At 40.3% G+C, this 13,175-nt stretch overlaps 1 protein-coding gene across 1 annotated transcript in view; it reads left to right on the top strand.

The window, feature by feature from the left end:
- Positions 1-13,175, top strand: part of PAG1 (phosphoprotein membrane anchor with glycosphingolipid microdomains 1) — a 102,655-nt gene that overhangs the window by 83,488 nt on the left and 5,992 nt on the right. Inside the window, exons 4-7 of the mRNA XM_050708698.1 lie at positions 4,705-4,916; positions 7,032-7,083; positions 7,613-7,709; positions 9,823-10,421. Coding sequence (XP_050564655.1) covers positions 4,792-4,916; positions 7,032-7,083; positions 7,613-7,709; positions 9,823-10,421 — 873 coding nt within the window. The 5' untranslated portion in view covers positions 4,705-4,791. The remainder of the gene's footprint in view (positions 1-4,704; positions 4,917-7,031; positions 7,084-7,612; positions 7,710-9,822; positions 10,422-13,175) is intronic.

Below are 13,175 nucleotides of genomic sequence, written 5' to 3'. Positions count from 1 at the left end.
CTACGCACTCCCAAAAATTGCAGCCTTCCCACGCTCTTTTGTATATCTCGCGCTCAAATTGCTTGCACATTGTACCCTTCTGTCCTCACTCTGAAATGCCTGAGCTGTGCTTTATCCCTACAGCACTTGTAAGGAAAAATAACACATTATTCACAGTAAAAGTGCGGGTCATATAGTGAAATATCTGTCTTTCTGAAACCACAAACATAATTGTGCATTTAAGTGCAATTTTGAAGAAATGGCTATGAGTGTTATTTGTCATATAGATTTCACTAATGGTAAATATTGATGTCTAAAAAGCAAGAGAAAGTTCCAACAAGGAGGAGAAATTCTATTCAATATAATGTAAGAATTAGTTTTCTGAACTGATAATGATTTTGAAATCTGAGTACAAGCCATCATTGGCACATTGCCCTAGATGAAATAACTTTTCTTATACAGGCATCCCAAGTCTGTCTTTATTATTCTTTTTTTTAGAGTTTAGTGTCAACAGTAACTTGAGATTTCTGAAGAAAGATACCCTTGCTTTTTTTCTGGAAAGAGTGCAGCTAAAGAAATTTTCATCTTCAGAGATCTTCACATTCTGAAAAAAAAATCAGTTCAGCTGACCATTATTCTGTCCCAGTGGTGTCTCCCCGCAAGGTTAAGCTATTCAAGTCTGGCAGTCTTTCCAGGGTGGTAGCAGGATATTTTTTCGAGCCAGGCGGATGACAGACTCTGTGAAAGCTGCATCCTTAGCAGCAGGGTTTTGTTCACCTCTGAAGCACCATCACAGGAGCCATAGCCGTGAGGACAGCAGGCACAAATACCTTTCCCCTAACAGAAAGCTTCACCAGAGGGCAGCACGATATAACTTTTTATTGTAAAAGCAGTAGTTAACCATTTCAGGTGTCTAAGAGATTTTTGACATTAGCTGCTTGTTGTCCCATAGTCATGATTGCAAGTAAGTTTCTGTCTAAAACTAGCTTCTGAAGCAGCTCCAAAGTCCATTATATTAACCATACCTTTTAGTTCCCAGGCATTCCCCAAGTGGAAGCAGACGAGTCCGTTGTATTTTCAGTGTCCTCTCTGTAAGGTTTCTGTCCCAGGCTGGTCATGGTAGTTGGTGGGTGCTTGCCCAGCTTCCACAAGATCCCCTGTGTCAAATGCACCTGCCTGAATGAAAATGACCTGTTTTAGCTTCATAGTGTGGGAGGCATTGAACAGTAGGAATGAGTCCTCTGATGGCACCGCCTGAGAAGGGTGCCCTCTTCAACACAGGGTGAATGTAGGCATGCTTTGTTTACATTATATTTATATTTACTTGTTGCTGTTCTGTACTTAAAGCAGAACTGTTGAGCAGCTTCCAGGTCCTTTTGCACAGATGCCAAACTCCTCCAGGAGCTAGAAGTGCCGCAGCACTTGACCATTTCTGACCTTTTTCTCTCAATTTACAATCAAAGCTTTGGTGTCTGCATTCTTGGCCTTTCACTGCAGAACAAGTACAGATTCTGTCCTTGGTCATTTGCTTTCCTCCATTTGGCTTCTGCCTGGTGGGGTTTCTCATTTCTGGCTTCAGTCTTGCGCTTCTTGGCACTCACACATATCTCTCCCTTGGCTCTCTCTGTGATCTCACTCCTTTTTTAAGCTCAGCTTAAAAAGCTTCTGCTCATCACACAACTTCCTAACTGGCTGAAGTTTTCAAGGGATGCAACTTTTCTGTGTGTCTTTACAGCATGCATCCTTAGCTTTCCTTAGCTCAATATTGTATGTATCTAAAGACCAGCAGCCTTATATGTAGAGTAACTTTTCCTGCTGTGTTAGCTTTTGGTATATCACTTAGTCTTTTCAGAGGAGAACAGTATTGCTCTTCAGAGTAAATATCATTCAAGACAACTTTATGTCTGCTCCAAAAAAACAAATAACCATGTGTTTGTTTTCAGAAACGTGCTTTGAAATCCCTATTCTTATTAACCTTTTTTGCCTAATATTTGAAAAAAAAAAAAAAAGGATTTTTTTTCTCATTTGTCTTCTCTATATTTATATACTTATTTATTGAGAAAACTAAAAAAAATAAAAAATAAAACAATAAAAATGCTGGAAAAAAACTCTTATTCAGTTTTTATTTTCTTCCCTTTCCATTTTTGGCCTTCTTCCCAAGGAAGAAAGAGTATTAGTATGTTTAAAAGGCAAAAGGATGAAAAAAATGAAAGTAAAAAACTGTTTTATAATAATTTTAAAATATTTTAACAAGTCTGAAAAAGTATTTGAAAATTCATTAAAAAAAAAAAAAAGTTGAAAAGCAAGTATTCTCTTTTCAAAACCCTTACCAAAGGTTTGGAGCCAGTTAAGGCATCTGGTGCGGTATGCTTTGTGGTACCTTCTAAGTAAGGACAGTCCATCACCTCTACAGGAATCCATTCCAGTGCACCTAACCTGAGAGGTCTTTTGGGGCATTACACCAAGATTCTCCTGACGAAATCTGATTCCTGATTCTCTTAATGTCTCTCCATTCTGCAGTCAGTGATGTGGCTATGACTCGGTGTGGCCATAACCTGAGTTTTGCTTTAGAAGAGGGATGAGGTGGGACTGTATCAGATTCACATCTGCAATATGTATCATTTTTCAGAGCAGTCTTCCATTGTTTTTAAATGTTTACTTTTCCAAGCTCTTAACAAAATAACCACAGAAGCAGATTGCTCAGCATGTCAGCGAAATCCACCCTGGGTGCTGGTCCAAGGCAGTTGCCCTCACCAAGTTCTGTGCCATGGCAGCTGTTGGGCACTTACTGCTGCTCAAAACTACCACTAAAACACATCCTGCACTTGGACAACGCATGTGACACCTGCTGCTCCCTCCCCATCCTTTGTGTTTATGGGTTTTGAAAAGTTACAAATTATCTGACTTTCCAGTTAGTCGGCCAGACTAGAAATACTCAGCTACACTTTGAAGCCTGTCTTTCTAGGACCAGCAACTTTATTTTTTCATAAACTTCAACTTCTTTATTCTTTCATAAACTTCATCTTTTGGTCTTTTTCACATTATTCCTTATGTTCTCTGTTCCCCACAGCAAATGCAAACCAGGGTAAGTTGGACATGGCTAGAACGACTCAGAAAAAGTAATAAATTCTGTGTTTGTTTCTCACCTCTTCAAGCTATTGCAATGTTATTAATAACTTAAAATTTGTTTTCACCATGGATAAATTGGTAAGAATTGGTTCCTTTTAGAAGGTGTCCGGAAGTCTGATCCTGTATGGTAGAAATTAATGAACCCATTTGACACAGGAACAGAAACATTACTTTCTACGTAGTAAAAAAACTCGGTTATTGTTTATTCTGCTGACTCAACAGATTTCCTTTGATGTGACTGGCATTTTTCTAAAAATTAAACTTTTTCCTCATAATATTTTAGTAACAAAATGGCAACATAGTGGTTTTTGATACAGATATGATGTTGGTACCGAATTGAACTTGTTATTAAAAAGTGTGATTCTGCCACTGTAAAAAAATATATATATACATTTGTACATACGTATTTCATATGCAAAAACTTGCATAAACCAAATATATGCATACAACTAAAATATATTTTCTATTAATATTTGACAAGGTTTGTTCTATGTCACCATCAGAAATGTAACTGAGAATTTTAAAGTAATTCATGTCAATTTTAGACATTATTCAATCTTAAGTTTGGGATGCTTTTTTTATTCCCATAAGATAACTACTCCTTTCTTGACCATTGTATTCTACCTGAGAGTTTATCAATCCCAAACTAAGGCTGAAAGTCTGCAAATTGACCTTGTATTACTTATTTCTAAATTATGTAGAAATAGATATCTTCAGCTGTGCAGAATGAAAAATTCCTTTTTTCTTTTTTTTTTTAATTTTGCCATATGTCGACAGTATGTTATATTAACAATATGTACAAAAGTTTAGAACATATTGAATAACAAAACTTATGGATCGTAAATGCTGTTAACCCAGGAAGTGTCTGCAGGGGCTGCTGTGCTGTAGCAAAAGTTGTGTTTATTCAAGTTCTAAAAAAACACCGTGTCTATTTTTCTCATTAGTTGTTATCTTAGGCTTCTATTTAGTTGGAGAAAAGAAAAAAAAAAAAGAGTTCAATATTACTACTCACATTACTACTCTTCAGACCAACTATTAAGAAAAAAAAAAAGTATTTCACATAGAAATAGATTAAAAGATTAGATCTGATCCACTGTGAGAAAGATTTTTGCAGTATTCCTTTTAAAATCTTATCTAACTTACTTATCATTGTACTTGAAACACCAAATCCCATGCAGGCAGGAGACAAGGGAAGGAGGTAAAGTCCTGCTGCAATTCTGCCTTGTTAACTTTGCAGAAGTTGTTGTTTTTCAAAGCTCGCTTTTCAATGAAATTAACAAATATCATTGCAAAATAGACTACTCTGGTCCCTGAAATGGATTTATAAACTTTCTCATGAGTACGGAGATGTTGTGCTACATTTTATTCATGTTGAGATTGTAGATACATAACAGCTTGTGTTAATACTTGACAAAGTTTGTTCTATGTCACCATCAGAAATGTATCTGAAAATGTCTTTGGCTGGCTGTCTTGCAGTCAAAACTGTTTTTTTTTGTAAGATCTGGTTTTGAAAACCTCTCCTGTCAGATTTGGAGTTGTCAGATTCATTATCTTCAAAATCTGTGCTAACTTCCAAAGATGTTCTTCTTTCTGCAGAAACAGAAGCTGTGTTCAGCACAGATGCCAGCCTTCTCCAAGGAGTAACCTCTCCATCCCCAAGTGACGCCAGCTCCTGCTAGTATCATGGGACCAGACGGTGGCTTCTTCAGCAGTGGACGGGTCCACATCATCCTGTGGGGAAGCCTGGCAGCTGTGACAACACTCCTATTCCTCACCTTCCTCATCTTCCTCTGCTCCAGCTGCAACAGGTATGGCTTGGGAGCTTAGGAAGCAATAACACTTCTCAAGTCAAGTACTGCGTGGATTAGCTTCCCGAGTAACTAGTTAACAAGAAATACTGAGGACTTATGTACAGAAATAAATTACCACGTTCTAGTAAGTTAATGCAAAGTAGTCATTCTGTGTTTTCAGAGGGATAAGTTAATTCACACTACCCTGCCTTTTGCATCCACAGGCATGTCTATGGGTTGGCTTACGATAGCTTTTTACCCTCAGGGTAATTTATTTGGGATCTCAGGCCTGACAGCACATCTGTTTTCAGAGCAAACCTGAATTTAAATAGTTCATACTGTTTCTTATGCTGTAGAGGAATAATCTAAGAATTTATTTTTGGTGTGAAGGAATAATGCTGTAGTGCTTGCTGAGTGCTTTCTTGGACATTGATGGCAATGCCATGCCACGTGGCAGTGCCAGCTCTGCTCTAGCACCATCCATCCTGTGCCTCACTGCTGGATTCCTTTGGCATAGCTTGGCTCTGTACATTCTTCTGGGTAGTAGATCACACACACATAGACACACACACAAAAATTAGCTAAAAACATTTTTAAAGACAATAATCTGTTCTGAATAGTTTCTTTACACCAGCACTAGTATTAAATGATGCTTTATAACTAGCCGGAGGAGTGGGAAATGTCTCATAGTGAAATAAAAGCAGAAGAATTTTGCTTTCACTCTCTGAAAAACTGCACACGTGGCAAAGCTTTTTTGCAAACCATGAAGGAGAGCTGCTCTGAGCAGGGAAAAGGGAGAGGAAGGGCTGCACAACTTGGCGTCATCTGGGAGGGAGAGCCAGACCAGCAGAGGTCTTCTGCGAAGATCCAGCGGTCCCCAGGGGTTTGCAGGACAGGAGCAGCATGTTAGTGCTGGTCCCTGCTGAGGAAAAGGCATCAGCTGTGTTCCTACACCTCTGGTTTAGCGTGCGGTGCAGTGAGCTGGAGCAGGTAAAGCAGCAGCTGCTGTCAGCCCCTCGGTCTTTCTGCGGGTTGCCCTCCTCACAGGGATGCCTTCCAGCACACACGTGTAGTTCTGACTGCCTAACTCGGCATTTGGGCTGTTGGTCTCGCCAGGCTTTCTGAGAGAACAGGCATTTCTGCAGAAAGATCTGGAAGTAAAAATTTCTGTAACATGTTATTAATCAAGAAAAAGAGGTGGGCTAACAGGACAGAAAAGTATAGGTGAAAAGGAAAGGAAAATGATTTCTGTGAATTTCAGCTTTGCTTTGGCTGTTCCTGGAGACCAGGGAATTGATCCAGACCAAAATGATTAAGAATCAGACAGTGCTATTAATAAATGGCTTGTACTTATACCTTATCCTTATCTTCTTCTCCACAAGAGATTTCACAAGTACGGGCACTTCTACTGACTTTGTTCATTCAAATTTCAAGGCCCCTTCAAAACGTTGAAGCTCAGCCTTGCTGAGAGGGAGCTGGGCAGCCTGCACTCACCCCACAGTGGTAGACCTGATCTGTCAGGCCTTCACAGAGAGAAGAGAGCTAAAAACCAAGGGAGCTGCAAGAGGCCGAGTCACAAACACTGCTGACTCTGAGTTCAGCCTCTCCAAAGGGTGGGATCATACAGGTGTCTGTCCTGCCTAGAAGACGCCTGGCAGAATAAGAGCTGTATTTCCAAAATGGTAGAAATGGGAAATTCAATCCATACTGGGAGTCCTGTGAAGTACCATTGAAGCAGCATTCATCTTGAAAAGCCTCTGCTGCTATGTAATTTGTAGGCCTTCTTGAACTGCTCATGGTTATTGTTAATTATAACTAGTATCCTAAGCGGAAGTAAGATGAATTTTGTGAGTGTCTTCTGCTTCTTCATGTGATCTTACTGTGATTTTATATTAAAGAAAAAAGGTTGCCTGTGTTTGCTGTACCTCTTCAGATATGTTCAGCACCACCCTATCTTGCTGGTGACCTTACACAGAAACCTTACCTGTCCCCATAATAGCTTTCAATTATGGGATTTGTAATATCGTGGTGAATCACAGTTCTGCTCCCCGCAGGTGTGTAAAAGCTATTAATGATTGGCATTTGTGGAATAGTGTAATCTGTAGTAACATCTTATATTGCCTCTTCATTAAGGGAAAAGAAGTCCAAACATCAGAATGGAGATCATGAAAATCTGATGAACGTGGTAAGTGTTTATTTGTGGCAGCTTGTGTCTTCTCGGGGTTGGTTTGCATCAGGCCCCTTGCAAAATACTGCAGATTGGAAAACAGATCAGGAGCTTAGAGATTGTTAAGCACAGGAAATTTTAAAAGTTTCAGAACAGGAAGAGGAGGACAACTTCTGATGATCTCAATAATTTGCACTTTTTGTTGTCACTCCATATCTCCTGCTTTTCCTTTCATTCGGGTTGCAGCGCAAGTGCAGTATACCCATTTTTCAGCTGCTGTCTTCTCACTGGTTAAAGCTGTGGTAATTTCTATTACCATAAAGTCTGGAAGGGAGATCACCCTGGACATACTTGCATTTGTTTGTTTTAACATCTGTAAACACATAAATAACTGCTTGAGTATAATCAGCATGATTTTACCCTCCTGCCAGTGATACATTCGAGTCAGAGTCTCTCCTGAGATGAGAATGAAATTCATTGTGAATCTGTTCATGCAAACGTGTGTTCTGACCACGTGTTGATTAAATCCCACTGCTTTGTGTTGCAGCCTTCCGAGAAGGAGGTGTTCAGCCACTCCATCACGAGCTCGGCCACAGAGCCGCCCCCCAGCAGTGAGCAGAACGGGGCGCTCAGCAATGGCGAGGGTGAGCAACACTTCCTTTTTTTCTCAGTCTTTGCTTTGCTGAGCACTCAAAGTGATTCACATACATTGAAAGTCAAGTATCATTGGAAAATATTTTGCTCAGCTGCACCTAAAAATAAAACGTGCTCTGGGTTCAGCGCTGCTGGGAGCCAACTGCTCGCTGTGGCACTGGGGACTGCGTCCCCTCCTTCCAGCTCCCCTCCAACCTCACTGTGAAGCTGGAGGTTAAGCTATTAAATCTTTACCCCTCAGGGACAAGTAACCAAAGGAATTTCTAAACTTTCCTTTTGCAGTTTGTCACAGCTCCTGTACATTGACTTGTTGCATTTGGGTACGCTTACATCTCCGAGTGACTCAGTGCGCAGGGAAAAGCCCTCTGGAAGGGGGAAGCATTGCTGCTTGCCACCAGTCACCACACGTTCAGCTGTCAGAAGCTGCTACTGAAAGGCATGCTGTCAACTATCAGACAGTTTTCAGACTGTCAGATACTACTCGGCTTACAATTTGCATAGCAACCCTTTCACATAAGAGGAAACAATTTGCTTTAATTTCTTATTACATGCTTTAAATATCCTTTTTGTTAATAGTTATTTTGCTGCTTCTGCTAGCCTTTTGAGCAGGGACAGGGCTATGGGAGCAGCACCAAACATATTATTTTTTCTTTTGACCAACCTGCCAGAGTTTTGTTGGTGGCTGCCTGTCTATGCCAAGCCCTTTGCAGAGCACAAAAGTCCCTGAGGGCCAAGGCCAGAAAGGGAAAACATGTTCCAGCTTTCTCAGGCTGGTCCTGATGTTCCTCAGGAAGTCTGCAGGCATCCTGGGGAGTGAACAGAACATCCTGAATGTGACTTTTTCCTCCCCAGGTGTATGTAGGAGGCAAAGCGAATGGAGAAAGATGTTTCCCCTTTCTTCTCCTCACGTTTCCCATTCAGACAATGATTACCATCCCATGCCTGAAATTCCAACCTGTGTTTTTCTGTCAGGTTACAGCTCCTAGGGGAGCTGTTGTGTGAGTCTGCATGTCCAGTGCCCAAGGTAAAGAAATACATGTGACAACCACCAAATCAGTGGCACGGATTGCTTCATCAGCACTTGGTGACATGATGTCAAACACACTAAAGGAAATGGAAGAATAGGTAGATTATTCCAAGAGAATACCATAGGAACTGTACTGTAAAGCTGTCCAGAAGTGATTTTTCAAAGAAATGGTGTCTCATAAAGTAACATATCATTTACTATCTGAAACATGCTTGTATGTACCCACATATACATCCCTGAATGCAGGTAAATGTCACGTGTGCACTGTAAGATGAAAGGTCCCCTAAATTTCAGTCCCTGATACCCTCTTTGTGACAGTGACATGTGGCCCACTTCTGCAACTTAAAATAACATGTTCTGCCTAACACTACTTCCTGAAGTCTAATCTTCTCTTTTGTGCATATGGCTGGCTCGTTAGTAGGTTGTCAACCTACATTATGTGGTGTGAGACTAGGAGAAGCACGGCACAGCCTTCCAGTAAGGACCTCCTGGTGCACCGTGCAGTGAGGCTGACTTAACAAGGTTGGGCAAGGTGTGATTCAGAGGAGAGTTTGTCCAGCATGTTGAACAAGGTGAGGGCTGGGCAGGGAAAAAGTAGGACAGCCTTCTTTTTTGATTACAAAGGATAAGGAAGTGGAAAGAGGAAAATCTCACAAGATATTTTACATGTAATTGGTTTGAGGCTTCCCAGCAGCATTCCCCATCTGAAACTACTGAACAGTCTGCAAGCATTCAACGTAATAGAGTACAAGCCAGCTGAACCTAAGTGCCTGCCTGCACCTACCCACCCAACCTGTTCTTATTGTGAATACTGTTGCTCTGTAAAGTGATTTGGGAGTGCACGAAGCATTTAAGATGTTGTCAGAATGACATTTTAACAGTGGAGTGCAGAAAGCTCTGTAACAGAAAGCTTTTTCTAAGCTGAAAACATGATGACTACTAGACATTTCCAGGAATTACTGTCATTTATTCTTTTTAATAAGACACAAAAACAGAGTAACGTAGAGAATACCAAATTGTATTCAGCTTTTTTAGTCATGTGGTTGTTTTAAATACTTCTTTATAATTTTCTCTAGTGCTCTCAGAGGACAGTACAACTGCCTGTATCCAGCCTTATGAAGAAGTACAAACATCTGTCTCTGATCTGCTAGATCCACAAGACAGTCTTGGAAAATCCATAAAATGTCACCAGAGCCGGGAACTACCCAGTATTCCCCCTAACAATACCATGGAAACCATCATCTCAGCTAGGAATGCAGAAAATGATCAAGGTCTTGGAATGGAAGGGCCTTACGAAGTCTTAAAAGACAGCTCCTCTCAAGAGAACATAGTTGAAGACTGCTTGTATGAAACTGTGAAGGAAATCAAAGATGTTGGAGCAGCAGCCAACATGGAAAGAAGCTGCAACAGAAAGTCAGCAGCTTCACTGATGGCATCTGAAGATCAGGATCAGAATCCTGAGTACAGAATTGAATCGGCAGAATACGCATCTGTAGACCGAAATAAAAAAAGTCGCCAAAGTGCTAATTCAGAAAGCCCTCTTGACAACACACCAGATGTAGAAGATGAGCTTCCCCCTCCAGTACCCATGAAACTTCTTGATGAAAATGAGAATGTGCAAGAAAAAGAAGTGGAAGAAGGAGAAGGAACAGAAGGAGCAAGTGAACCAGAGAAGGTAAATACTACTTGTCCTTGTCAAACAGACAGATAATCACTACAGAACACACAGGGCAGAGGAATATTTTTTGAATAACAAAAAAATGGCAAGAAACAGAAAAAAAAATAAACACTCACATTGATGCAAGACTGTAAAACACAGAAATACGAAAATGCATGGTACAGCATTACTCTTTAGTAAAAGCATGTATTCATATTGTTGGAACCTATGTGTAGGATCCTTGCAGCACGCTGTTCTTAAAGCTTTTCTCAAACATTATCCAGAAGTTACATAGGAAGCCTCTGCTTCTTTATTTAATGATATTATACTCGTAGGAGCAATTACAATAGGTATCCAGTACTTTTGTTAACAACCACATATTGTTCAAAATCTCGCCCTTGTTTTTTTTCTAGTAAAACCTGAATTAGTGGAACAAAGAGTGAGGCATTTTTGGTAGATGCCTTAGCTTTAGATGTGCCTCTTCTGTTGGGCCACTTCAACTTAACTGCTCAAAGCCTTATCTGGTCTCCCTCTGTAGGGGATAATAGGGACAGAAAAAGAGGGAGAGGGATTGCAATTTGTAGACTTTTAAAACATAAGATCTGCTTTTGGTCTTGTAGCTGATATTCAGCAATTCCCACGTAAAACGGATCACAAAATAATAAGTACTAAACTAAATATCTCCATTAAGCTAGCCATAAAAGCTGCAAAGACTTTATCAACCTGTAGATTTTATAGTTGTTGAATTCTGTTTGTCATACATGAACAAAGTAACGAACTTCTACCTGGTGAAATCACAGCCAAAAGTTATGTTTTCTCAACAGCTTATTCTTTCTCCTAGCCTAAGGACAAATTAGTGGTGAAATCCTTGAAAAACAGAGCGATAACATTTTCAACAGGTTGTTTTACTAGTCTTAGTTTTTCACCAGAATTAATTGCAAGAATACTTTTGAATTATTGCACAGAGTTGTCACAAATTGTTGAGTTCACGTTTTTCAGAACTAGTTGAAATAATTTGTAATTGTGAAGGAAAGAACTGTGATTTTAACAGGTTAATATAATTTTGGAGTCTGAGTTGTGAAATAATATTAGGTATTGACAAAAATTTCCAAAAATCTTTAGATGTGATGCAACATTTTAATGTAAATATTTACCTGAAAAGTCATAGGAAAGCTGAGGTATTGTTACTTGCTTCTGTTTGTTCTCTTGTTTGAAGTACTTCAGTAATCCAGGTAGAGAGCAGAAAAATACCTTGTTAAATAACTGATTAACCATATAATTTATAAAGCTCTAGAGAATCAATATGAACAAAGGGAAGGCTACTCGAAATCTAAAAATTGTTTATCCAGGCTCCTCAGTGCACATTCTTAAAAATAATGAGCTTGTTAGGTAGAAAATTAAGATATGTCTGTCGATAATAATCCATCAACACTTCCCTCCCCCCAAATTCAGGGCACATGTAATTTCTAATTAATCTTTTAGAGAAACAGCTTTCAGTACTAATGACATTTTCCCTACCAGGTGTGAAAAGACTTCCAGAAAATCATTGTATTTCCCCATCACTGATACAAAGGAAATGCATTTGCTGCTCAGTAGCTCCCCAGTACACCGTGTATACAATGTCAGTGACTGCAAGGACTGGGAATTGATTAAAATGGTTCAGGTTTTGAAGGATTAATCAAGAAATGACACATGCAGTCCCAAAAGTGCCAGAAAAAAAAAGGTGTTTGTCTAATTAAAATTTATTCAGAGCTAAAGGCATCCTGAGTTAAGCCTCAGCAGCGTCAGCTCGTTCCAAAGTCCTCTGCTAGGTACATGCATTATGCATCAAGGCGTGTGCCTGTCCTGTCCTTGAGAGCTACAGCTGCAGCAGAGTTGGAAATGGTAATTGATTGAATATATAAATGTCATTATTGTCAGCATTGTATGTGGAGGTGGTTGTGGGATTGTTTCTCTGTTGTGGTGATGATAATTCTTCCCTCTATTCTGCTTCTTCACACAATGCACAGCAATGCCTGTTTTTTCAGACGTGGCAACCAAGAACAAGATGTTTATGGAAACGTATTTTATATTTGTAACTCTTTTAGTTAAACAGACTCCATAGGTGTCTCTTCTTGCTTCCTGTCATGTTTGGGAAGGAGCAAGGTTGGCCAAACCAGAGTCTGCTCCAGAATTTAACAGCATGAAGAGCAGCTCTGGTGCCACTGGTTGTGCCTGGCACTGTTTCATTACCAGCAGAGGTGTGCCCCTGGGTAATGCCTGCTGGATGCAGAAGAAGCACGTTGCCTGGTCAGCGTTCCCCACTGCAGCACTGCCAGGCAGTTGGTGCAGGGATAACAGATCGCTTCTGGGGCCAGACATGTCATGAACAGGTGAAAATTTGTTATCCAAGTAGGTTATTGACCGTGACCCAGAAAATGCCTTTGGAAGGTTTTGATGAAGAAAGGTGAATTTAATAGTACAAGGCCTCTTACAGGCCTTTGTGAGCTGGAAAAACTTGGGTGTAGCTCTTCTATTAAACTAGAGAGGCAAAATACTTTTTCTTTAGTTCTTTTTTAAGCAGAAAAGGCAGTACAGATCCTCTTTTTCACCCAGGCCTTTCCAGAGTGAGCAAACCCGGGAACACTGGTAGAAATGCTCTCTGTGTGTACATTTGGCTGCTGCCCATCTGGTTTCAGACTTGCACAGCCTGAGGACGGGCAAAGCACCTCTTGCAAATGCACCAGAGGAGAATGGTGTTCTTGTTCTGGTGCCTGAGTCAGGAGCGACAGC

Source organism: Cygnus atratus, chromosome 2 (assembly GCF_013377495.2).
Source record: "Cygnus atratus isolate AKBS03 ecotype Queensland, Australia chromosome 2, CAtr_DNAZoo_HiC_assembly, whole genome shotgun sequence".
NCBI lineage: Eukaryota > Metazoa > Chordata > Aves > Anseriformes > Anatidae > Cygnus > Cygnus atratus.
This window is presented reverse-complemented; position numbering and strand designations above follow the sequence as displayed.